Here is a 25375-nt window from a genome sequence, read left to right on the forward strand (position 1 = left end):
GGGACAGAAACAGTCTGACTGGCAGGGCCAGGGCATTCACAGTGGCACTTTTATTTCCAGCCTGTTTGCCCAGAAGAGGGAACCAGCCAGGATGCCCAGGTGGGGCTGAATAGTCTGGCCCTCAGTTTTCGCCTCCATCAAACTTCAGAGCAGGGATGCCATCTGAGGTGGGTTCCTGCTCTCACTTCTCAGGAGCTTCCAAGAATGAATGACTAAGCCCAGGTCGAAGTCCAGGGGACAGACAAAGGTGCCGACCACCTAGATGCCGGTGCCTAGAGGAGTCTGACCTTGGGCCATGCCGAGGGCTCTGGTGCTGGTAAGAAGGGCTGCAGGTGGTACCCTCAGCTCCTCGCAGGACAGATGCAGTGCCCCTGCATGGCGGTCTTCCTAAAGATGTATAGCCCTGGGTGATGTAAATGGGTGTAGACAGCCCCCAGGTCAGGTGGGCGGGTGAACACAGCCCATGTTACAGGGACTCATGTGGCGGCATGGTCACCCGGTTGGGGGTGTCCCCCAGGAGGGCCTTAGCAACTGTATTGCTGATCCTGTTCATGATGCCCATTGTCTTGATGGTCACACTATTCGCTGAAGCCAGGGTAGGCAAGGCACAAACTAAGAGACTGGAAGGGGACGTGAGGAGTGTAGGGACGGCAGATACGGCACGGCAGCCATAACACAGCCTCTCTCCTGGCTGACGCAGCAGCCGTAACATAACCATGGTTGTGGTGGCTTAGTCACTAAGTCGTGTCCGACTCTTGCAACCCCGTGGACTGTAGCCCACCAGGCTCCTCTGTCCACGGGATTCTCCAGGCAAGAATACTGGAGTGGGTTGCCATTTCCTTCTCCAGGGAATCTTCCCAACCTAGGAATCGAACCCGGGTCTCCTGCATTGCAGGCAGATTGTTTACCAACTGAGCTACAAGGGAAGCCCTAACATAACCATAATGTAGCTGTCACGTAGCCATAACATAACCTCATATAACACAACCATGATGTTGCAAGCCCAGTGCAGCAGCAGCCAGCGCTTTCATGGTGAAGTGCATACAGGCATACCACACAAAGTAGCTCGTGACCAAGCGAGTACCCTGTGCCACGCGTGTGCAGTGCTATAAGTGATCTCAGCCCCGGCATTATCGTGCAAAGTCATTGTTTACAAAACAGAGCGCGAGAGTGTGTGAGAATGTGGGGTGAGCAAGCCTGACTGGTACCATCTTGTTAATGAACCCACAACAATGCTAAAGCTTCTGCAGAGTACGTGAAAGGTGAGAAGGAGCCGCAGAGGTATAGACATTGCATCAGTATGGGCCCCCCCGACACAGGTGGCCTGCAGGGGGATGCCAGGGGTCTATCCCAGTGACAATGCGGCTGTGTTCAGGCCCCAAGGGAGATAGTCTAGCGTCTGATGATGATGAAGGGTGTGTCTTTTGCTCTGAAGATGAAAACCCGGCAAACTGGGGTTTCCAGGAAGTGATTCTGGGGCCATCCAACCAGATGTTCCTGCTGTCAAGTCGGGAGCAGTGAGGCTGCAATGGGTGCTCAGAAGTGCAGGTGACATCCCTGCAGGCCCTCAAGGCCACATGGATTCTGCCACAGCTGACCTGAGAACTGATGGGCCAGATGTGGCCTGCCTGGGGACTGCCTGCCCGCCACCGCGCTCCCAGCTCTGGGAAGATGGGATGGACCCTGTTGGGCCAGGAGAGGAGCCTGGCTTTATCTCTGGGTCCCTCCACCCCAAGATGGCAACTGGACACGTCCCCTCACCATTTCCTCATGCTACTTGGAGTGGGCAGGAGCTCCTTCCTGTCGACAGGACCCTGTGTGACATTTCTGTGCTCAGAGGAGCATCTGGGACAGCTGGATTCTCCCAAACCCAAAGTGGACAGAGTACAAATGTACACTGCTGACCCCTTTGTCCTGCTAGCTCTGAGATGCTTCTGCTTCCTTGCAAAGTCTTGGCCCTGCATCCCATTCTCCTGCATCTCCATTTTTAATGTATTTTTAATTTTTATTTTTGACTGTGGCTGTGCAGCATGTGGGATCTTAGTTCCCTGGCCAGGAATCAAACCCACGCCACCTGTAGTAGAAGTGTGGTAGAAGTGTAGAGTCTTGACTACCGGCCCACCAGGGAAGTGTTCCCTGTTTTAAAAATGTAACAGAATATAGCTAACATTTTCTAATCACTAAACAGAGTATGACCTTTAAAAATTGTATGAGAATAATTTTAAAAACTTAAGCAGAAAATGAAACAGCAACAAATAAAATTATGTGCGTTCTAAACATCTGAAAAAGTATGTTTCTATTTTTATAAGCAGATTGTTTGAGGTATACCTGACATATGGCACGTATGTGAAGTATTTAGCTGTTGTTGTTTTTTTAATTAGCCATTTAAAATTTTAATTTTTTTTTTTTGCTGCACTGGATCTTTGTTGCTTCGAGGACTTTTCTCTAGCTGTCATGAGTGGGGTTTACTCTCTGGCTGTGGTGCACGGGCTTCTCACTGCAGTGGCTTCTCTAGGGCATGCGGGCTCACTGGCTGCGGCTCCCAGGCTCGAGAACACAGGCTCAGTAGTTGAGGTGCATGGGCTCAGTGGCCCCACAGTGAGTGGGATCTTCCTGGACCAAGTCATGATCAAATCGTGTCTCCTGCATTGGCAGGCGGATTCTTTACCGCTGGACAAACAGGGAAGCCCTTAACTAGCCAAGTGTTGATACATACACCGGCCCATGGAACTGTAACCACAGTCAAGATAGTGAACACAACCATCACCCCTCAAAGTCCCTGAGGACCTAAAAGAAAACTCCCGTTTTCTGTCCTCTATTCACACAGCACTTCTGACACCAAACATACGGGTTTTCCGCACTAACAATTCTTTTTCTTTTGCTGTTATTTTTAAAGAAGTAAGCTGTGTTTTTATTTATTGTATCTTTATTGAGGTAGAGTTGATTTACAATGTTGTGTTAACTACTACTGTACAGCTAAGTTGTTCAGTTAAACATATGTGTGTGCTCACTCAGTTGTGTCTGACTCTCTGTGACCCTCTGGGCTGTAGCCCACCAGGATCCTCTGTCCATGGGATTGTTCAGGCAAGAATACTGGAATGGATTGCCATTTCCTTCTCCAGGGGTTCTTCCCAGCAAACGGATCAAACCTGTGTTTCTGCAGGCAGATTCTTTACTGCTGAGCCTACAGGGAACATACACACATTTTAAAACATTCTTTTCCATTACGGTTTATCATAGGATATTGAACATAGTTCCCTGTGCTGTCGAGTAGGACTTTATTGTTTATCCATCTTATAAATGCAAGTTTACATCCAGGACCTCCCTGGTGATCCAGTGGCTAAGATATCATGCTTCCAATTCAGGGGGCCCAGATTCGATCTCTGATCGGGGAACTAGATCCCACATGATGCAACTGAAAAAAAAAAATAGAAGACCCTGCATGCCACAACTGAGATCTGGTGCAGCGAAATAAATAAATGCATATTTTTAAAAAAAGCTTTCATCTGCTAACTTCAGCCTCCTGTTCCACACCACCCCCCACCCCCTTCCCCTTGGCCACCACCAGCCTGTCCTCAGTATGATTCAACACTAATGCCCTGGAGTTAGTGTAAGCCCCACAGAAAAGCAGTCAGTCCCACAAGACTGTCCCCATTTTCCATGCCAGGGCCAAGGCCAGGCCTCTAGGACTTCTGAAAGACCAGTTATACATCATGGATTTCAAAGATCCCTTTCTTGGCTTCAGCAGTTTGCTAGAATGGCTCATAGAACTCAGGAAAGAATATTCCTTGTTGTTACTGTTTTTTCATTTGTTTGTTTGTTTCTAATAAAGTACAAGACTCAGGGACAGCCAGACAGAGGAGACGCACAGGGCCAGGTTTGCGGGAAGGTGCGTGGCGCTTCCATGCTCTCTCCAGACACGTCACCCTTCCAGCACCTCCACCTGTTCACCAACCCAGGAGCTCTCTGAGCCCTGCCCTTCTGGGTTTCTATGGAGGCTCCATGACATAGGCACGATTGACTATTCATTGGATTTTAGTGATTCAATGTCAATCTCCAGTCCTTCTGCTCTCCCTGGAGGTCAGAGCGGGTGGAACCGAAAGATCCAACCCTCTAATCACGTGGTTCATTTTCCAGGCAACCAGCCCTCATCCTCACGTGCTTTTCAGAGGTCATCTCAGTACCTGAAATTGAGGTGTGATTGAAAAGGGATTATTAGGATTTCCCTAGTGGTCCAGTGGATAAGGATCCACCTGCCAATGCAGGGGACACGGGTTCAATTCCTGGTCTGGGGAGATTCCACATGCCACAGAGCAATTAAGCCCATCTGCCACAACTACTGCGCACAGAACAACCAAGCCCAAGCACTACACTACTGAGCCGGTGCTCTAGAGCCGAGAGCCGTAACTACCGAAGCCTAGAGCCTGTGCTCCGCACCTAGAGAAGCCGTCGAAACGAGAAGCAAAGCTCCCCACCCCACAACTAGAGAAAGCCTGGTGCACAGCAACGAAGACTCGGCACAGCCAGAAATATACAAACAGAATTTTTAAAAATCTGACATTATTCTCTTTTAAAGAAAACAGTATAAACAATAAAAGACACTTCTCTATTTCAAAAAGGGGACTGAAACCAAATATTTTAACAGAATATGCTCCTGTTGCTTTTATCACTCAGGAAGTAACAGCGGTTTTAGGAGCTGTGTTCCTGAAACTGGGGGTGAAGAACAGGTATATATTTCTTGTTACATTATAATAACTAGAAAATAACAGAACACTTCCAAATCCCTCCTGCCTGTCCCTCCCCTTCTTTCTCAAGCAGCCACTTTGGTCACCGTAGTTTGCACTTTCTACAGTTTTCTATAAGCAGAACTTTATAATATGTACTCTTTATCTTCTTTCAATCAGCATTGTTATCCTGAGATTTGTCCATGTCATTCCATGTGTCAGTATGTCTTTCCTTTTCATTGCCTCAGGGATTGTGTTCCACAGGGTGAACATGATTCCTTTCTATCAAGTGCTTTCTGCATGCCAGACAAGGTCCCAGTGAGTTGAATCTGCAAATTGAGTTTTAATCCCCAAATTGGTCTGAAAGGAAGTGTTGTGATCTCCACTTGACAGCCGAGGTAATTAAAAGACTCAGCTTCTCCCAGGTTACACAGCTGGTAAATGCAAGAGTCAGAATTTGAACTTACGTCTGGCTCCAAAATTCACTTGTTCCACTGGACGTCTGCTCTGTGCATAATAAGAACAGGAAAGAGTTTTATTTGAGCCAGACTAAGGACTAGCCCAGAAGTCATCTTTCCAGATTACTCTGAGAAGCTGCTCGGGAGAAGCAGGGTTTTCAGCACAGTTTTTATATCTTGAGAGAACAAAAAACAATAAACAAAGACTTTTGGACTCTGTGGGAGAAGGCGAGGGTGGGATGTTTCGAGAGATCAGCATCGAAACATGTATATTATCTAGGGTGAAACAGATCATTAGCCCAGGTTGGATGCATGAGACAAGTGCTTGGGCCTGGTGCATTGGGAAGACCCAGAGGGATCAGGTAGAGAGGGAGGTGGGAGGTGGGATCGGGATGGGGAATACATGTAAATCCATGGCTGATTCATGTCAATGTATGGCAAAAACCACTACAATATTGTAAAGTAATTAGCCTCCAACTAATAGAAATAAATGGAAAAAAATAAAATAAAATCAATGTAACTTCCAATGGCAGTAACTATCTAGTTAATAAAAATGCTTTATTAACCATCAAAAAAAAATTAAACAAGTCAGGGTTACATTTCTTTAGTGGCTCAAAATAAAGAACAGACTAGCTCGTACACAGCGAGTCAGCAGGGCCTGGCGCCCAGGAAAGGAGTATTATCATCAAAGGAGGACTAGCATTGTCATTCCAGGAGAAGGGGCATTCAATCTTTATTTTCTATTGTGGACTTTCTTTACTTCTGGTCAACGTGGCCTTTCCTTAAATAAATAAAGCAGATGTACAATGTATTTGAGCTTCCCAGGAGACACTAGTGGTAAAGACTCTGCCTGCCAATGCGGGAGACGAAGGAGATGAGGGTTCAGTCCCTGGGTGGGGAAGGTCCCCTGGAGGAGGTAATGGCACTCCACTCCAGTATTCTTGTCTGGAGAATCGCACGGACAGAGGAGCCTGGCAGGCTACAGTCCACGGGGTCGCAAAGAGTCGGACACGACTGAGCACCTGAGCACACACACAATATATCTATGATAGGCCACAAACAGCCTAGTTTAGTTAGCATAAAATTCAAGTTAACTTATGCATAAGGCAGAATGACTTCACTGTATCTCAAAATGTGAATTTTTTATCTTTTAAAATCAAGACCCTCTAAAATCCTGGCCACGCTGAGTGTTCTGGGTTCCTCAGCAGCAAGATGCATTTTTTTTTTCTTTCTCTTCTTTTCTCTTTTTCTTTCTCTCTTCTCTTTCTTTCTCTTCTCTGCTTTTAAGAAAACATTGATTTGGCTGCATCGGGTCCTGTTTGCAGCATGCGACCTCTTCCTTGCATCACATAGGATTTTTCATTGTGCTACAGAGACCAGAGTGCATGGACTGTCGTTGTGTCAAGTGGGCTTAGCTGCTGCAAAGAATGTGAGCTCTTAGTTCCCCGACCAAGGTTTGAACCCTTATCCTCTGCATTGCAGGCCAGATTTTTTTTTTCTTCGATAGCTCGGTTGGTAAAGAATCCGCCTGCAATGCAGGAGACCCTGGTTCGATTCCTTGGGTCAGGAAGATCCGCTGGAGAAGGGATAGGCTACCCACTCCAGTATTCTTGGGCTTCCTTGGTGGTTCAGCTGGTAAAGACTCCGCCTGCAATTGGGAGGCCTGGGTTTGATCCTTGGGTTGGGAAGATCCCCTGGAGAAGGGAAAGGCTACCCACTCCAGTATTCTGGCCTGGAGAATTCCATGGACTAGTCCGCGGGGTTCCGAATTGCCAGGCACGACTGAGTGACTTTCACTTTTTTTTTTTCCAAAATGATTTCTAATCAGATACTTCTGTTTTGCCTGTACTCTAAAGATATATTTTTCCTGCTTTTCCTTCTTTATTAAAGGATACCCACAGGAAATAAAATCTCTGAACTGGCCTTCTCTGAATACTGTGTGGTGGATTCCTAACCACTGGAACACCAGGGAAGTCCCTTCTCTTTTCTTTTATGGAGATGAGATTCACACACACCATAAAGGTAACCGTTTTAAAGGGAACAATTCAGTTTCATTTAGTATATTCAAGATGTTGTACAACTCTCACCTCTGTCTGGTTCTAGAACATTTTTTCACTACCCCGCCCCTGTACCCACTAGCAGTAACTTCCCTTGAATCTTGAAAGCAGCCAGCAATCAAATTTCCAGCATGACCCCCTCCCCAGGGCATCTGTCCCTGTTGCCAAGGTCAAGGTGTGCTTGCCTACCTCACTCCCCCTCACCCCCGCCCTGGCAGGGTGCCCAGCGGTGTGGGTGGGAAAAGGTGCCCAGGCTCTGTGAGTGGAGGTCTCCCACCCCCTGCCTGACGCATGACCGGAGCTAGAGAGGAAATCCCTTCTCCTGCCCTGGGGTTTCCACTTCCTAAGGGTCTCCTGGGTCTGCGGAGCCCTGCTGGCTCAGAGCCAGCTCTCCTGCTCGGCACAGACCATCTCCTGTGGCCTGTCCAGGTTCCAGTGATGCTGAAATCTCAGCTTATTTCCCCGCTGAAGCAAGCACAGCCTGTCACTCTTGGAACAGCACGATGGAGAAAAACTGCAGTCTCCCGTGGCGGGGGCCAGGGGTGGGGGTGGTAGGGGTGGTGGACAGAAGCCATGCCCAGCACAGGGACGCAGAGCCAGGATAGACTTTTAGATCCAAATTTTCAAAGCAAATTCAGCAGCGCCGTCTGGGGCTTCAGGTTGCTGCCCAAGAGGCACATAGGGCCAGAGGGTGGCCACCAGCGCCAGACCCTGCCTGCCAGCCACACTCCGGCAGAAGATCATGTCTGGGGCTTATTTTTGTTTTTTTAAATTATGAAAGCATGATGACACATTTCCAGGAGTCTTGGAAGTACAGAACTAGGTTTCATATGGTGCAATTATTTTTTTAAGTAGATAACTGATGATTTTTAGTGGGAATTTCAATATCAAACTCTCAAACATTAATAGAATGAATATACAGAGAATTAGAAGGATATACGGAGCTTCATTTTCTTGAGTAACTGCTTTAGTGAGAGATTTCATACATTTCACCCATTTTTTAAAAAATGGAATTTTAAAAAATATTTATTTATGTATTTATTTATTTTGGCTGTGCCGGGTCTTAGCTGTGGCATGGGGGATCTTTGATCTTTGTTGTGGCATGTTGGGTTTTTTTTTTTTTTTAATTGTGTCAGGCAGATCTTTAGTTGTGGCTTGTGGGATCTAGTTCCCTGACCAGGGATGGAACTCCAGGTCCCTGCCTTGGGGGTGCAGAGTCTTAGGCACTGGACCACCAAGAAAGTCCACAATTCACCCATTTTAAAGGGTCCAGTTTAATGGTTTATAGTATATCCCCAGAGCTAGGCAATCCCCACCAGAGCCCATGTTAGGACATTTCTATCACCCCATAAAGGGCTTCCCTAGCGGCTCAGATGGTAAACTGTCTGCAATGCAGGAGACCTGGGTTCAATCCCTTGGTTGGGAAGATCCCCTGGAGGAGGACTTGGCAACCCACTCCAGTATTCTTGCCTGGAGAGTCCCCAAGGACAGAGGAGCCTGCCGGGCTACAGTCCCTGGGGTGGCCAAGAGTCGGACACGACTGAGCGACTAACACACACTTCACTCCAAAGAGACCCCTGCCCACGAGCAGTTACTTCTTGTCCCCTCCCACAGCAGCCTCACCCCCACCCCCACTCCAAGCCACTAATCTGCTTTCTGTCGTCTCAGGGGAATTTTTTTTTAATAAAATGTTTTCATTTTAATGTGACAGCAAAGAGAACAAAACTTTCCATAGTTCTCTTTTAACATCCAACAAATAGCTATCAAAAGTCATGAAAATATTAGATTTTATTGGTCATGCCAATAAAGCACCCCACAAAATGTGCTATAGAAGTTTGTTCATAAAATACATCTTTCCCCTCAACAAGCTAAGATTGTTTAGTTAAAGGGTGGCAGCAGATATGAGGACCCTAGTATAATGTATACTAGGACCCTAGTATCATGAAGTTGCTCAGTTGTGTCCGACTCTTTGCGACCCCATAGACTGTAGCCCATCAGGCTCCACGGTCCATGGAATTTTCCAGGCAAGAATACAGGAGTGGGCTGCCATTTCCTTCTCCAAATATAGGACCTAGGACCCTATATTATGATTAATTATCCATAACTAATAATATAAACAGTGTCTCTGTGGATTTGTCTGTTCTGGATATTTCACATAAATAGAATCACACACTGTCTGTCTGTTTGTGTCTGACTTCCTCCTCTCAGCATGATGTTTTTCAAGTTCATCCAGGGAGTAGCATGTGTCAGGGCATCATTCCTTTTTTATGGCTGAGTAATATTCCATTGTATGAATGGACCACATTTTGTTTATTCATTCATCATTTCATTATTCATTGATGGACATTTGGGCTGTTTCCACCTTTTGGCAATTGTGACTGGTGCTGTTGTGGTTGTGTTTGTACAATTATCTGAGTCCATATTATAAAATCTCTCAGGTATATATTTATATACACACATATATAGAGAGAGACACATACATATATATATATACATATATGTATGCATGCTAAATCTCTTCAGTCTTTGAGACCCTATGAACTATAGCCCCTCCAGGCTCCTCTGTCCATGGGGATTCTCCAGGCAAGAATAGTGGAGTGGGTTTCCATTCCCTCCTCCATGGGAACTTTCCCAACCCAGGGATCAAACCCTCATCTCTTGTCTCCTGCATTGGCAGGTGGGTTCTTTACCACTAGAGCTACGTGGGAAGCCCATATATGTGTATATACAAGTAGAATTGCTGAATCATATGCTAATTCTGTATTTATCTTATTGAGGAATTGCCAGACTATTTTTCACAGCTACCACACGATTTTAAATTCCCACCAGCAGTGCAGAGGTATTCCAGTTTCCCCATGTCCTCCTCGACACTTGTTAGTTTCTGCTGCTTTGGTAGTAGCCATCCTGACAGGTTGGAGAAGGCGTCTTGTTGTGGTTCTGATTTTCATTTATTTGATGACTAGAGATTTAGGGCGACTTGTCATGTGCTAATTGGTCATTTCTGTATCATCTTTGAAGAAATGTCTATTCAAGCCCTTCGCCTATTTTTCAGTTAGGTTGTTTGTCCTTTTAAGGCTGAGTTATAAGAGTTTTTTTTTAATATATATATATTCTGGTACTGATCCCTCATCAGCTATACTGTCTGCAACTATTTCATTCCGTTTCGTCTTGTCTTTTTACTTTCTTGATAGCTCACTCCCCACGCTGCACTACATGGTATGTGGGATCTTAGTTCCCCGACTAGGCATCAAACACGTGCCCCCTGCATTGCAAGTGGAGTCTTAACCACTGGACTGCCAGGGAAGTCCTTCTTGATAGTCTTTGATGCACGAAAGTTTTAACCTGTTTTCTTTTGCTGCTTGTGATTTTAGCATCATATCTAAAATAAAATGGATAGTGAGTCTGCCAAGCGGGGTCCTAGGCTGAGGGACCTCTGGGGACTGACGACTCAGGAAGGGGTGGGCCAGGGGTGCCTGTCCCAGATCGTATTCTGGAATGCAACACGACTGATGGGCAGTGTGACCAAGTCACACCACCCCCCTCTCCCCTCTGTTGTGGAGCTCGCCTTTTGACAGCGGGCAGGAGAGGATGATGGCTGGGGCGAAGGCAAGAAGGGGAAAGACCAGGAGACTGACCTAGATTTTCTTCCTTCCCCTTTTTCTTCCCTCTTTCCCTCTCTTTCTCTTTCTTTTTATGATTGAAAAAGAATAAACTAATCTTAGGATCATGCAATTGTGGCTATATGACATCATACATTTGTTAAAGCACATAGAATGGATTTCCCAGGTGGTGAAGTGGTAAAGAATCCACCTGCCAATGCAGGAGATGTAAGAAACTTGGGTTTGATCCCTGGGTTGGGAAGATTCTCTAGAGGAAGGGATGGCAACCTATTCCAGTAATCTTGCTTAGAAAATTCTATGGAAAGAGGAGCCTGGTAGGCTACAGTCCATGGGATGGCAAAGAGTAGGACATGACTGAGCGACTCAGCACACATTTTCTGAAAATAGAATGTACACCACCCTATTATAAACTGCAGACTTAAGTAATAATATATCAATATTCATATTCATCAGTTGTTAACAAATGTACCACCCCAGTGTAAGATGTTAATAATAGGGGAAATTGTTGCAAGGGGAACTGTGAACTTTCTAGTCTACTTTTCTGGAAACTTAAAGCTGATCCAAAAAAAAAAAATCTATAAATTAAAAAAAAAATGTAAACAAGAAATACTATATGGTAGTAATACAACTTGCAATGATTGCAAGTGTATGTGAAAAATGAAAGAGAGAAAAAGTAATATTAATATATTTGGTAAATACATGGTCAAATTTTTAAAAAATATTTTTACTAATTAAAGAAAAATAAAAATTTAAATGATTTGAAAATTTTTCAATAACATAAAGTAATTAAATAAAATTTAAATCTTTTTCATAATTTCTTTTGAAATAATTTCAGAATTACAGAAAAATGGCAAAGAACCAAAAAACCTTCTTTCAGATGGATTCCCTGAAGGTGGACATTTGATGATGTTTGCCCTCGGTCCCTTGCTTTCTAGATCTCCACTTATCATAGTGATTTATTTTCTGAATCATCCCTGAGCAGTTGACAAATATGCTACCCACTCACCTGACACTATCCCACACACAAGGACATTCTCCTACAAAACCCACTTGCCACTGCGTGAACCCACCATTACACTAGGGTGGTGCCACTCGGCACTCTCCAGGGGCCATTTGGACTCCAGCTGACCCTTTAGTTAGAACACTGAACACTTCTCAGTCTTTTTTCCTTCATGGTCCTGATGGTTTAAAAGAATAGAGTTAAAAAAATTTTTTTTTAATTTATTTTTTTGGCGCCCTGCGTCTTGGTTGCTGCATGTGGGCTCTCTCCAGTTACGGCAAGGGCGGGCTACTCTCTAATTGTGGTGTGTGGGCTTCTCGTTGTGGTGGCTTCTCTCGTGAAGCATCAGCTCCAGGCTTGCAGGCTTCACTAATCACAGCTTTCAGGCTCAGTAGCTGCATCTCAAGGGTTTAGTTGCTTTGCAGCATGTGGGATCTTCCCCCACCAGGGATCAAACTCATGTCCTCTGCATTGGCAGATGGATTCTTAACCACTAGACCTCCAAGGAAGTCCTAAAGAATAGAGTTTTAATAGAGACAGAAGACAGATGAGTGGTTGCTTAGGGTGGGAAGAGGATGGAGGGGTGGTATGATAGCTAGAGGCTATGGGATTTCTTTTTGAGCTCATGAAAATGTTCCGTAAATGCCTATGATGATACTTACACAAACACGTGTGCCTGCATGCTCAGTCACTAGTTGTGTCCAACTCTTCGCAACCCACTGGACTGTAGCCATCAGGCTCCCCTGTCCATGGAATCCTCCAGGCAAGAATACTTGAGTGGGTTGCCATGTCCTCCTCCAGGGGATCTTCCCAACCCAGGGACTGAACCCACATTTGCGTCTCCTGCATTGCAGGCATTTTTACTGCCGAGCCACTGGGGGAGTACATATATATATGTGTGTATACTATAGTATATATGTGTATATACTAAAAACACCACTGAATTGGACACTTTAAATGGTCAAATTGTATGGTGTGTGAATTATATCTCAATAAATTTGTTGGGAAAAAAAGAACACACACCTTTCGGTCTATAGATGACTCTCAACCTGGAGCTATCAGTAGACCCTATGTCCAGAGTCAGGCCCCCGTATTCTTGGCAGAACCACAGAATCAATGACGTATTCTTCCTAGGATACAACATCAGGAGGCTCCCCTGTCATCTGGTCCCTTCACTGGGTGTTATCTTGTGTGTAGTAAAGAATTGAACCGGATTCAAAAAGAGTCTGGACTTTGCTATTGGCTCTTGGGACATGCCCTCTAAACCTCTGGGATATCCTGCCTGAGAAGAGTGTGTTTGTTTACCTGGAAACTTGGGCCATACCAAATAATCTAATTTACGATGGGGATCTCAGGCTGTGTGATCTCAGGGTGACCCCCAGATGGCCTGGAGACTAAAGGTCAGGCACATTGGCAGTTGACCTTGGACCTCCAATGAAAACTCCGGTCATTGAGTTTTGAGCGAGCATCTCTGGTTGGCAGAACACCATGTGTGTTGTCGCACATTGCCAGGAACATAACTCTTTGCTGATTGCACTGGGTGGGGGAACTTCTGGAAGCCCGTGCCTGGATTTCTTCTAGACTCTTCTCTGCTCTTGGCTGATTTTAATCTATATCTTTTCACTGTTATATATAACAGCTTTCAGTGAGTTCTGTGAATCCTTCTAGAAAATGATTGAACCTGAGGGAGGTCTTCATTCAGTACAGTTGCTCAGTTGTATCCAACTCTTTGTGACCCCATGAACTGCAACACACCAGGCTTCCCTGTCCATCACCAACCCCTGTAACCTGCTCAAACTCACATCTGTCGAGTCAGTGATGACATTTGTGCTTGGTGTCAGAAGTGAGGGTGGTCTTATGCCTCCTAATTTCACACTTTGATACCAAGGGTCTCCACCACAAGGCCCTGTGTTCCTTTTTGTCACTGGCAGGTATTCTGTGGGCAAATCCTTTGTGTCTACACCAACACCTGTTCCTTCCATCCTCCTATCATCATCATTAGCATCTATTATGATCCTGCCTGAACTAGTTATCTCCATGGTGGGTGACAAAGGGCACTTCTCTGTTCCCATTACTTGTCTCAGTTTATTAGTAGATAGTCTATACCACTGATTCTCTTGGTGAGTGACAGCTGATAAAAATGAGCTTTGAATCATTCCTTGATAGAACTCATAGTATGATGGCATCTTTCCAAACATGGTTTTCTTGGGAAATGGGTATTTTGTGCATATACCAAGAATTTGGTTTGCAAAGTGAAAAACTTGGGATCTTCTAAACCAGTGATTCTCAGCTGGGGGTGGTTTTATTGGCATCTGCTGGGTTTGCTTGTGCTTGGTCACTCAATTGTGTCCAAATCTTTGTCATCCTATGGACTATAGCCTGCCAGGCTCCTCTGTCCATGGGGATTCTCCAGGAGAGAATACTGGAGTGGGTTGCCATGCCCTCCTCCAGGGTATCTTCTCAACCCAGAGATCGAACCCAGGTTTCCTGCATTACAGGTGGCTTCTTTACCGTCTGAGCTACCACGGAAGCCCAAGAATAGCATAGACAGCTCCCCTGCATGGCAAAGAATAATCTGGCCCCAAATGTCAGCAGTGCTGTGGCAGAGAAATCCTGGAATAAAGCCTTAGAGTTGCCCTCACTGGCTTTCTACAGTTAGACCCTCTCTTTCGTGAGTCTAAGTGGGAGCTCTGAAAGGTTTGTTGCCCAGCACTGAGATGCTGCACCTGGACCACTGTTCTTCTCAGGAACCAGCTCCCGATCTTTCACCGGCTTTGGAAAAGCAGGTGGCTCACAACCGAAGCCATTTTTTGACAATGGGATGCCCGTCCTGTTCTGGGCTGAGGGGCTACAGGAGATGTGAGTGGGAACAAAGGGGATGCACATGAGTGTACAACCAACTGTGGGCTGGACACGGTCACATTGTGTTGTCTGGTCAATCTCTTCAACAAGCCCTGTAGGGTCAGAATCTGCCCTCCAGGAGGGTCTATGAAATTACCCGGCTGGTGAGTGGCAGAAGTTCAGACTAGGCAGGCTTGTCCTTCTCTCTGCCTCCTGCATGTCCCACCAAATCCTAGCCAGAACTTGGGTACATTTGGTGAGATGCAAAATGTTGCAAAGCCCTATGTTGGTCTCTCTGCTCTCTCTCTTGAATCTCAAAAGTCCTTCCTCTTATCAGAGCCACCTCTCTCTCTCTTTTTTTGGTCACACCACGCAGCACGCAGGATCTCAGTTCCCTAACCAGTGTTTGAAATCGTGTCCCCTACAGTGGAAGCACAGAGTCTTAATCACTGGACCACCGGGGAAGTCCCCATTGGATTCTCTTAAAAACCACAGCTAGATGTTCATAGCTAGATGCTTGGCACTCTCCCTTTGCCTCCCCACTCTTTAGACAAAATCTGAGTTATCAGGGAAATGCAAATCAAAACCACAATGATATACCTCCTCACACCTACCAGGATGACCAGAATCAAAAAGTTTGACATTAATAAGTGTTGTCAGGGATGTGGAGAAATTGCAATCCTTGTGCACTGTTGGTGGGACTGCAAATTGGTGTGGCTGCTGTAGAAAACAGTTTGGTGGTCTCAGAAAATGAAACAGAATTATCCCACGATCCAGCTATTCCACTACTAGGTACAGGCTCAAAGGATTGAAAACAGGTGTAAAAAAAAAAAAAACCTTGCACATGAATGTTCATAGCCAAACTATGAATATTCACCATTGTCAAAAGGTGTAAACAACACAAATGTTCACTAATATGTGGATGGATAAACAAATCATGGCATATCCATATAGTGGAGTATTACTCAGCCATAAAAAAGAACAAAAACTTGATTCATGCTACAGCATGGATGAATCTTAAAGACATTATTCTAAGTGAAAGAAGCAACACATCAAAGGTCACATAGTCTGTGATTCCATTTATATGAAATATCCAGAACAGGCAAATCTGTTATAGGGAAGAATAAAACCTGACTTCAGGTTGGATCTGTTACTTTAACCTTTGCTTCCCATTGCTTTGTTCACTAAAAGGATACTGTCTACACATAATGTCCTGCCTGGAGAAACCTTCCTCTCTGTCTGAATGTTAAACTAAAGTGTCTTTGTTCAGGGAAACATTCTGATTCTGTTCATCTGTGAATGGCTGGAAGAAAGAAATGAACACATCCCCTCCCCAAGCCTGGCCAGTCCAGGAGATATTCGCAAGATTAATGCCTTCTTTTACTTTACTTCCTCACTGCTTCCCCCCTCTGTGTTCTGTGAAAGAAACTGGCATCCAGACCTCAGTAAGATGGTTATTTTGAGACATTAGTCTGCCATCTTCTCTGTCTGCTGGTTTTCTGAATAAAGTTGTTATTACTTGCCTCAACACCTTGTCTCCCGACTTACTGGCTTATGTGGCAAGCAGAGTGAGCTTGGACTAAGTAACAAATCTACAGAAATAGAAAAGCAGATTAGTGGTTGTCAAGGGCTGGGGGGTGGGGTGGGGCGGGGGTGGGGTATGACTGCTTAATGCACACAGGGTCTCTTTTCAGAGTGACAAGATGTTCTGGAACTAGACAGAGGTGATGCTTATGCAGTGTTGTGAATGTACTAAATGGCACTTTAAGAATGGTTAAAGTAGTGATTTTTATGTCTCTGGATATTGCAGATATCCACCTGGTAACAAGGCCTTAGGACAGAACAAGAGTAGAGGGTCCTTTCAGGTTGGGAGGTCCCCTTGGAAGAGATGATGTTTAAGCTGAGACTTAGAGTCTAGCCAGGAGGAGATGGCCATTCAGAGAGCTGGAGGAAGGGCCTGCAGTCTGTGGACATGGCCTGAGCAAAGGTTGGGCAGTGGGACCTGGCCTGGTGGAGGCTGGAGCAGCAGGAGATGACCTTGGTCTTGACCTTAGTCCTGAGGGGGAGGGAATCCTTGTTTTGTTAATGTGTGTGGGCAGAAAGAGGACAGAGAAGAGCCTAGCTAGACTTGCCATGGTGCCACAGGCATTCACAGTGCAGACAAAACCTACTCCCAATTTGGATGGACTCTAGAACCTTCTAGGGGAGCCCAGGGTGGCACAGGGAACTGGGAGAGGGCGAGCGGGAAGCCTTCTCAGGCCACAAGGTTCAATGGAACCCTCTTCTCTGCAGGAGTGCTCACTGAACCCCAGCACCCCTCTTGGGCTGCAGCTCATGACTGACCCACAATTCATGGCTGACCCAATATTTCAGCCGTCATCATTAGCCAGGATGAGATACTGCTGCTGGCATGAGGCCCGCATTCTCTGGATTCCAGGTTTTGGAGGGAGACCTAGGAAGTGGGTGCGCGGGGGAGAGGAGCCCAGAAACAGCTCTGGTTTCCTGGGTGCGGTCCCTGAACAAGGCCCAGAGCTGAGCTTTCTGCACACACCATCGTCTTGCTAAGTCCTAGCAGCATGTAGGAGGGTGGGGTTATGACTATGCCTGTGTGACGGACAAGGAAAACCAAGTCCAGATTGATCAGCACTGCCCCAGATGTGGAGCTGGGTTGGGACCCCTAGGTCTGAGTCCAAGTTCCCACCCAGACCCAGCCCTTCACTTGCTGTGATCTGGACTCAGGCTATCAGAATGACCCAGTGGGGCCAAACCTAACTTAGGCCAAGGAAGTGACGAACTGGACTTAGGCACAGATTTCAACTTATATAGCTATTATTCCCTTCCTAGGCAGTGCCTAAGAAATCACTTTAGATTATTTGCTGACAGGTCCCTGTATTAGGATGAATAGGATCCGCCTATAATTCATGTCCACCCAGAATCTCAGAATACGATCTTATTTGAGTCATAAATCCAAATGCATCTGGGTCTTTGCAAATGTGATTAATTACAATGAGGTCATACTGGATTAGGGTGGGCCCTCGATCCAATAAGACTGGTGCTCTTATAAAAAGAGGGAAATCTGGAGACTTCCTATTGGCTCCCCAGGTGGTGCAGTGGTAAAGAATCCGCCTGCCAGCGCAAGAGACTCAGGTTCAGTCCCTGGGTTGGGAAGATCCCCTGGAGGAGGAAATAGCAATCCACTCTCATATTCTTGCCTGGAAAATTCCATGGCCCGGAGTCCGGCAGGCTACAGTCCGTGGGGTCGCAAAGAGTCGGACATGACTAAAGCAAATTAGCACAGCCCAGCACATGCACAATAAGATAAAAAAGGCTACAAACCAATTGATTCTTCTGAGGTGCTGGGGCAAAAGCAGAGTACTGCACATGAGCCCTGCGCCTAGCACCAAGAAGGGGGTGGGCATCCACCTGAGCTACACCTCCTGCCCAACCTACTGATCTTCCCCCACCCTCATCCCATTTAAGGAACTATCTCAACTCCCATCTCAGAGAGTGAGCAAAAGCATCAGTTTCTTTCTTCTTAAAATTAAAAAAATACATATTTATTTATTTGTCTTCATCGGGTCTTAGTTGCTGCACTCAGGATCTTTCTTTGCAGTACATGAACTCTCTAGCGGAGGCACATGGGGAGGCATGTGGGAGCCTAGCTCCCCAACCAGGGATTGAACCTGCATTTCCTGCATTGCAAGGTGATTCTTAACCATTGGACAACCAAGGAAATTTCAGCACCTGTTTCCTGTTCTCACTTCCTTGTACTGCAGTCTTGCCTGAATTTCTGGCCTCTTAATTTCTATTGATCTAAGAATCCAAAGGGATTCCCAGATGGCACTGGGAAAGAACCCATCTGCCAATGCAGAAGACGTGAGAGATGCGGGTTTGGTCCCTAGGATGGAAGGTCCCCTGGAGGAGGGTATGGCAACCCATTCTAGTATTCTTGCCTGGAGAATCCCATTGACAGAGGAGCCTGGTGGGCTATAGTTCATAGGGTCACAAAGAGCTGAACACAACTGAAGTGGCTGAGCACACACACCAAACAGTCCAAGGACCCTAGGATGGAACAACTGGAGCAATATATCAACAAGCCCAGGTACTCCAAAGATTGCCAACAGCCACTAAAATTTGGGAGAGAGGCAAGGAATATATTCTCCCTCACAGTCTCCAGAAGGAACCAACTGTGCCAACATTTTATTTTCAGATTTCAGGCTGCCTGAACTGTGAGGGAATAAGTTCTTATTGTTTAAGCCACCTGGTCTGTGGCCTTATATTACAGCAGCTCCAGGACACTAATTAAGACCCCAGAAGTGGTTGTTGCAGCAAACAGCATTCACTTCTGCCATGGACTGGAACTGCAAATAACAACTGGAAAGCCCTCTGCTGACGTGCATCTGCCCTCACCACTGCTGTGAAATTGCTTGGACATTTTCACGATGCAAAAGAGCAGGACATGGCATGCACATAAGCAGCATCATGTGTAGCTGGCTTTGGGGAACCTGCATGGCAGAGATCCCGTCCTTAGCGTTTGCCTTGACCTCTGCTGAGCTCTGGACTGAGCATCTTAAGGTCAGATGCGTGAAATCCACCTTCTCGTTACTGATCTTTATTAATTCAACTGCAAAGTGGAATTGAGCTGTTTTGGGCTTCTGTGAGATGCTGAAAATACAGAGTCAGAGAGAGAGAGAGAAAAAGAAAGCCAAGAGCTGCCATTGTGGGCATTCCCAAAGCACATTGCTTGCTTTTTGGAAATATATACGCAAGCAAGTATATTTGCATATATTTCCATATGCCATCATTGCTCTATTGAGATATCATTGACACGCCATCAAATTTACCTGTTTTCAGCATACAGATCAATGATTCTTCATAAATTTACAGCTTTTACATCATGACAACCCACTTTTAGAATATCTTTTCATGCACTTGTCTGCCATTTGTATATCTTTTTTGGGATCCTTCCTCAAAGTCTGCCCTGGGAGAGGGCTCACACTAACCAGACGGAGAGGCCTCTGCTTCTCTGTCGACCCAGCACCCCTAGTCCTCACACGCTGGGGGCATAGAAGACACAGGGTGAATGACATCACACAGGTGCGGGAAGATCCCCGCAGTTACCTTTCCCTTTCCTCCAGGCTCCTGCTCCCCAGGCAGCGGGAGGTGAAAGTGCTTGGGTCCTGTTGAAATCGCCTTCCTGCATCCCTCTCCCCGGTTACTGTTCTCCCCTGGCCCCATACCGGATCTTCCCTGATATGTGGGAATCACCCATGACCCCTCCTTCCTTCATCGGTTTGTCCTTCATCCCCTGGATGGGCACACAGGCTGCTTCTCATCATCCACCGCCCCTGAATAATACAACTGTGAAAGCTCCTGGCCGGCTGACCTTGAAGCATCCATGTCCTTCCAGCAGGGTCAAGGGTCACATGCAGTTTCAGCTTCATTAACATCACTGGCCACACCACGGGTGATGACCTGGCTGTGTCCTCCTGGACGGCCAATGTCACCCACCACAGCCACTCCTGCCCTGTGCCCCCTCTGGCTTGGAGGGACTGGCCATTTGGTGCTGAGCCCCTATCTTCTGCCAGCGGTGAGCTCATCAGATGCCATGTCCTGACTGCTGGGTGCTCGGTGGGCCCAGGACCTGCTGGCTCTCTGGAAGAACAAAACATTTCTTACAGTTGGACCATCTACCTTGTCCTCCCACCCACACCCAGACCCAGACCGCCACGCCACTCATCACTGGTGCACTGGGACCTATTTAGCGATCTCTTCCAGTGGGGTAAACGCAGCCAGTTCTGCCCTGACACATGCTTGAAAATGACCACTTTCATCACACCAACCACAGGGCTCATGGGAAAAAGGAGGCAGGATGCCACCCTCAAAAACCGTATCAGCAACACATTGAAAAAAGACAGGCAGTTACTGATAGCCCCATTGTACACACATTACATGGCTGGGAAATGATGTGGATTAACTAACAGCGCATGTGGCACTTGACCTTGGAAAAGATCTGAGGTGTGTGTGTGGATGTGATGTGGGAAGGCTGCAGACTGTGGGTCACTGTGCAGTCCTAGTTTCTGCACAGGAGGTAGTTTCTGAGATGAAATGGGACGTTGTCATTCCAGACAGGGGTGGGCAGGCTGGCTCCTAACAGCTCAGGCAGTGTAGATGTTGAGGGTTTGTGTGTGTGTGTGTGGTTTGTATATTCCCATGTGGCTGTGGTCTCGCAGACCAAATCCTGCATTAGCAATACCGCATTCCATCAAATTATGTTCAAATCTTTCCCTTATGTATCCATTGTGTTGGAACAAATTTTTGTTTTCAAAACAAGCTTTAGGGCAGAAGTGACTGTACTCCCCCCAAGGCCAGCTTCAAGCTGCCAGCAGGAAGTCACTACGTGGGAAGAGACAAGTCATCACTAGAGAGTCTTTTCACCAACAGATTCTAAGGTCAGGGATACTCCCAAGAGCACAGAGAACAGTATGATGTAGCGAAATAATGAAGAACTGATAACTTTTGCACACTTGTCACTTTTATTTTTAATATGGATTTTTAATAGAAAGTTGGTATAACTTAATTTTTAGTAGCTGTTGTTCAGTCGCTCTGTTGTGTCCAACTCTTTGCAAACCATGGACTGCAGCACGCGTGGGTCTGTTACCCAGTGGCTCACACAAGTGCTGGAAATGTATCAGTGTGGGACTCTTCGCAGCACCCCACTGCAGCTCACGGGGGCAGGGAGGCTGTCACATGTGTGTACTGATGCCCATTCCGAACCAGGGGCCCAGCATCCCGCAGCGAATGGTGCTCAGGCCCCAGAGGAGACAGACAGGAAAGCAGGTTCACTGGGATAATAAGATCATGACTTCTGTACTGGGCACCACAGAGCGATGTTGAGGGCACGGTGGTCTGCTGTTCCCTTCCTGTTCACCCCATTAGTGAAGGAAGGATTGATGTTGTCGTTCAGTCGCCAAGTCGTGTCCAACTCTTTGTGACCCCACGGACTGCAGCACGCCAGGCTTCGCTGTCCTTCACCATCTCCCAGGGTTTGCTCAGACTCACGTCCATCGAGTCAGTGACGCCATCCAACCATCTCATCCTCTGCTGCCCTCTTCTCCTTTGGCCTTCAATCTTTCCCAGCATCAGGGTCTTTTCCAATAAATTGGTTCTTCTCACCAGGTGGCCAAAGTAGTGGAGCTTCAGCTTTGGCATCAGTCCTTCCAATGACTATTCAGGGTTGATTTCCTTTAGGATTGACTGGTTTGATGTCCAAGGGGCTCTCAAGAGTCTTCTCCAGCACCACAATTTGAAAGCATCAATTTGGCGCTCAGCCTTTTCTATGGTCCAACTCTCACAACTGTACACGACTAATGGAAAAACCTCAGCTTTGACTATATGGACCTTTGTCGGCAAAGTTATGTCTCTGCCGACAGAGGATGCCTCACGCTAAATAGTACAGACAACCAAACACGAAACACCCAACTCTGAACAGGTGAGATGGAGAGCAGTCTGTTAGTTACGTATACTCACAGCTCTGGGCGGGGTGGGGAAGGCACAGCCGGTTATGTAGGACCACAGGGGGGTTACACTTGGAGCTGAGTGGACCTCCAGAGGCTGTGGGAGGCAGGCTTTGTAGTAACAAGAGGGCGGGATGCCTCTGCTTCCCTCTGGAGGGCATGATCAGCTTATCTGAATAATAAGAAAGTGAGGGGATTCCCTGGCTTTCCAGTGGTTAGGACTCTGCACTTTCACTGTTGTGGGCATATTCCCTGATCAGGAAACTAAGATCCTAAAAGTCAGGTGGTGTGGCCCAAAAAAGAGAGAAAAAACCAAGAAAGAGAAATCTGTTAGCTAAGATTGGGTGGCGGTGGAGAGGGGGAGCTGGTTTGACTGCCACAGAAGGTAGCCAGGTGGGGTATAGCATCTCTTGCCAAGTGGGGGGCAGATGCGGTGAGATCAGTGAACTCAACTAGGCTTTGGGGGACCTGTATAGGCAGTACCTGAAATCTGAGGCCTTATGAGACAGGCAGGCTGGGAACGGGGGCAGATAGAGGTATCCCTGAAGGTGGAAGGAGGACAGGCAGCTATGGGATGACAGGAGGAAGAACATCCCAGGAAGAAGGGACAGCTGGCACCCAGGCTGGGTGTGGGGTGGTGGTGGTAGTGAGTTTGGGGTCCATGGAACCATGGAGGCATGTGTGACCAGAGCCCAATGGAGGAGGGGGCAAACAGAGGGCAGGAGGCTGGCCTCGAGACTGGGGAGTGGAGCCTGGTTTATGGAGGAGAAAGGGAAGGTGCGGGCTTCCCTGGATGGCTCAGTGCTAAAGAATCCGCCCGCAATGCGGGAGTCGCAGGAGACTCTGGTTCAGTCTCTGGGTCAGCAAGATCCCCCGGAGGAGGGCATGACTACCCTGGTCCAGTATTCTTGCCTGGGAAATCCCAGGGACAGAAGAGCCTTGCAGGCTACAGTCCATAGGGTGGCAAAGAGTCGGACACGACTGAAGTGACTTAGCATGCACGCAAGGGGAGGTGTGGAGGGGTGGGCAGACGTGAATTAAAAGGATTCCAATAGATGGCCCTGCTTGGTGCTAGCGTGGCTGGGTCAGGAGGCGGGGAACTCCTCCTGGTCTCTCCGCATTGCTGCGGCCCTTGTTGCCCTCCAGTCCATCCTGGCCCCTGCACAGCCCCTTCCACCGTCTGCGGCAGCAGGTCCTATCTCTCCTGAAGCCCCCGCTGCCTTCCCCCCTTGGTGCTCACTGGGTGACCAGGGCTTGTGGAATGGATTGGTGGGAGAGACTGCCTGGAGGACCCACTATGCCTGGGGGACAGGGAGGGTGCAAGGGAAGTTTCTGGAAGCAGCGGGAGTCAGGCAGGCAAAGGAGGAGACAAAGGGAAAGAGTTAAATAAAGGCAAGCAGCAAGGGTCAGCACAGGCTGGCACAGGGCATCCAGGAACTAGGGTGAGCTGGGAGCCACCAGGGCAACCCCCAGTTTGGACTTCCAGAGAGCCTAGAGGATTTGGGACAGGAGGGTCACGTGGTCAGTTCTAGAGTGCTAGAAGTAAGGTCGATAGCTGCAGGAGTCGCCCTTAGAGAGACCACCCGAAAAGTTTGCCGGGTGAAGCGAGACAGGGGTACCGATCTTGGGTATGGTATAAAAGGGAAGTGCCCCCAGGGAGAGGGAACTGCAACAGTGAGGGCACCCTGCTCTCAGAGAGGGAGGGGGTCCCCGCTCACCCCTGCTGTTTGCCAGAGGGGAAGGTGAGGTTCAGAGAGGGAGAGGCCTGGCCTAGGGGATCTGTGGATGGAAGAAGGAGGTGGGAAGAGGACAGAAGTGAGGACCAATAGTCTGATGTCTGGAGGCAGCTGCGGGTCTGGAAGTTTCGTCCCTTGGCCCGCCTCAGTTTCCCCAAAGAGCTCAGCCCCTCCTGTGTGCGCACTGCACAGGTTGCCCGGTCAAGGCTGGGGCAGGTGGGGGGCCCTGCAGGGTGTGGGGTGTAAGCGGCGGCGCGGAGACACAGCGGCCCCCGGGTGGGGCGGGGCGGGGCTGGTCCCTGGGGTGGGGGGATGCGGGGAGGCAGGAGAAACGGAGAGATCCAGGGAGTGGGCGCGTCCGGAGAGAGTACGGGGCTGAGTTGGGGGGTGCGAAGAGCAGGACAGGTCAGGTCCGATGAGGGGGACGGATTGGGCCAGGTCTTGGGGTGCATCCGGGCAGAGGGCGGGGCGGGTCCCAGGAGAGATTGGGGGAGAGTCAGTGGGTGGGCGGATGGGTCCGGAGAGGGGGCGGGGCCGGAGACCGGGAGGGGGTGAGCGGGGCGGGTCCGGGCAGGGGCGGGCCTGGGGACGAGGCGGGTCCGGGGAGGGGGCTGGTCGCCGGCTGCCCCAGCCTGGCCGGGCGCTGAGTGGGGGCGCATGGCGCCAGGCGCACGGCGCGGGGGCTGCGAACAAAGGGCCCCCGGCGGCGAAGCGGGGACGGCGGCACTCGGACCCCGGCCCTGGCCTGGTCCCGGCCAGGCCCCCTCCCCCGGCGCGGCGCCCCCGCGGAGCCGGAAAATGTGGGGCGCCCAGCTCGGGCCGCTGCTCCGGCTCTTGCTGCTGCTGCTGTCGCCGCGGGACGGCGTGCGCGCTGAGCAGCCCCAGACCTCGTGAGTAGTCCCGGGGCGAGAGAAAGCTGGCTGCCTTCTCGGGGTGGGGGACGCGGGGTCTGGCTCAGAGAGGTTCAGCGACCTGCCCAAGGCCACACAGCCTCCGAGCTGGGCGGGACCTGAGTCTTGACCCCCCCAGCCCCACGAGTAGGACTGGAAAAGGGGCAGCCTGAGACTTAAGAAGCGGCCCCCGGGAAGGTCCTGGGACTCCCCAGAGCTAAGGCAGAGAGGCCACCCCTATCTCACCTCGCCCCCTTGGTGTGACCAGGGCTGGCTTCTTGGATGGCGATTTCAAGTTATCCGTGGCTTGAAGGTAAGAGGTGCGTGTCTTAGCTGAGAAATGGAAGGAGAGACCTACCGTTCGTTTTCCTTGGGAGGGCGTGGCGCTGGGGGAGGAAGTGTTTGTTTTCCTTCCACATTTTTCTTGAAGTTTGCTTACAGAGCTTCTGGTGAGCTGACACAGTGAGGAGGGGAATTCACTAGCTGCTCAGGAGAATTTCCCATGAGTTGGCTTCACAGGGAATAGTCCCAG

The 25375-nt window shown here is 48.3% G+C and overlaps 1 protein-coding gene and 1 long non-coding RNA gene across 5 annotated transcripts in view; one reads left to right on the plus strand and one right to left on the minus strand.

The window, feature by feature from the left end:
- LOC122699297 overlaps positions 1 to 25193 on the minus strand; it is a 45781-nt gene extending 20588 nt beyond the window's left edge. The window contains exons 1-3 of one of the 2 annotated variants that reach the window (XR_006342591.1): positions 25090 to 25193; positions 20087 to 20355; positions 3125 to 3184 (exon numbers count right to left, since the gene is read on the minus strand). This is a non-coding gene — a long non-coding RNA (uncharacterized LOC122699297). Of the gene's footprint in view, positions 1 to 3124; positions 3185 to 20086; positions 20356 to 25089 lie in introns of those variants that run through there. The other variant, XR_006342592.1, reaches the window with a different exon arrangement.
- The window catches only part of CPAMD8 (C3 and PZP like alpha-2-macroglobulin domain containing 8), a 99906-nt gene continuing 99054 nt past the window's right edge, over positions 24524 to 25375 (plus strand). For 2 of the 3 annotated variants that reach the window (XR_006342590.1, XM_043911078.1), the window contains exon 1: positions 24524 to 24843. Coding sequence is in view for 2 of the 3 variants with exons in the window: in XM_043911078.1 (XP_043767013.1) it covers positions 24611 to 24843 (233 nt within the window). In the remaining variant the exon portion in view is untranslated. The remainder of the gene's footprint in view (positions 24844 to 25375) is intronic. The other variant, XM_043911077.1, reaches the window with a different exon arrangement.

This window comes from Cervus elaphus, chromosome 9 (genome assembly GCF_910594005.1).
Source record: "Cervus elaphus chromosome 9, mCerEla1.1, whole genome shotgun sequence".
Taxonomy (NCBI): domain Eukaryota; kingdom Metazoa; phylum Chordata; class Mammalia; order Artiodactyla; family Cervidae; genus Cervus; species Cervus elaphus.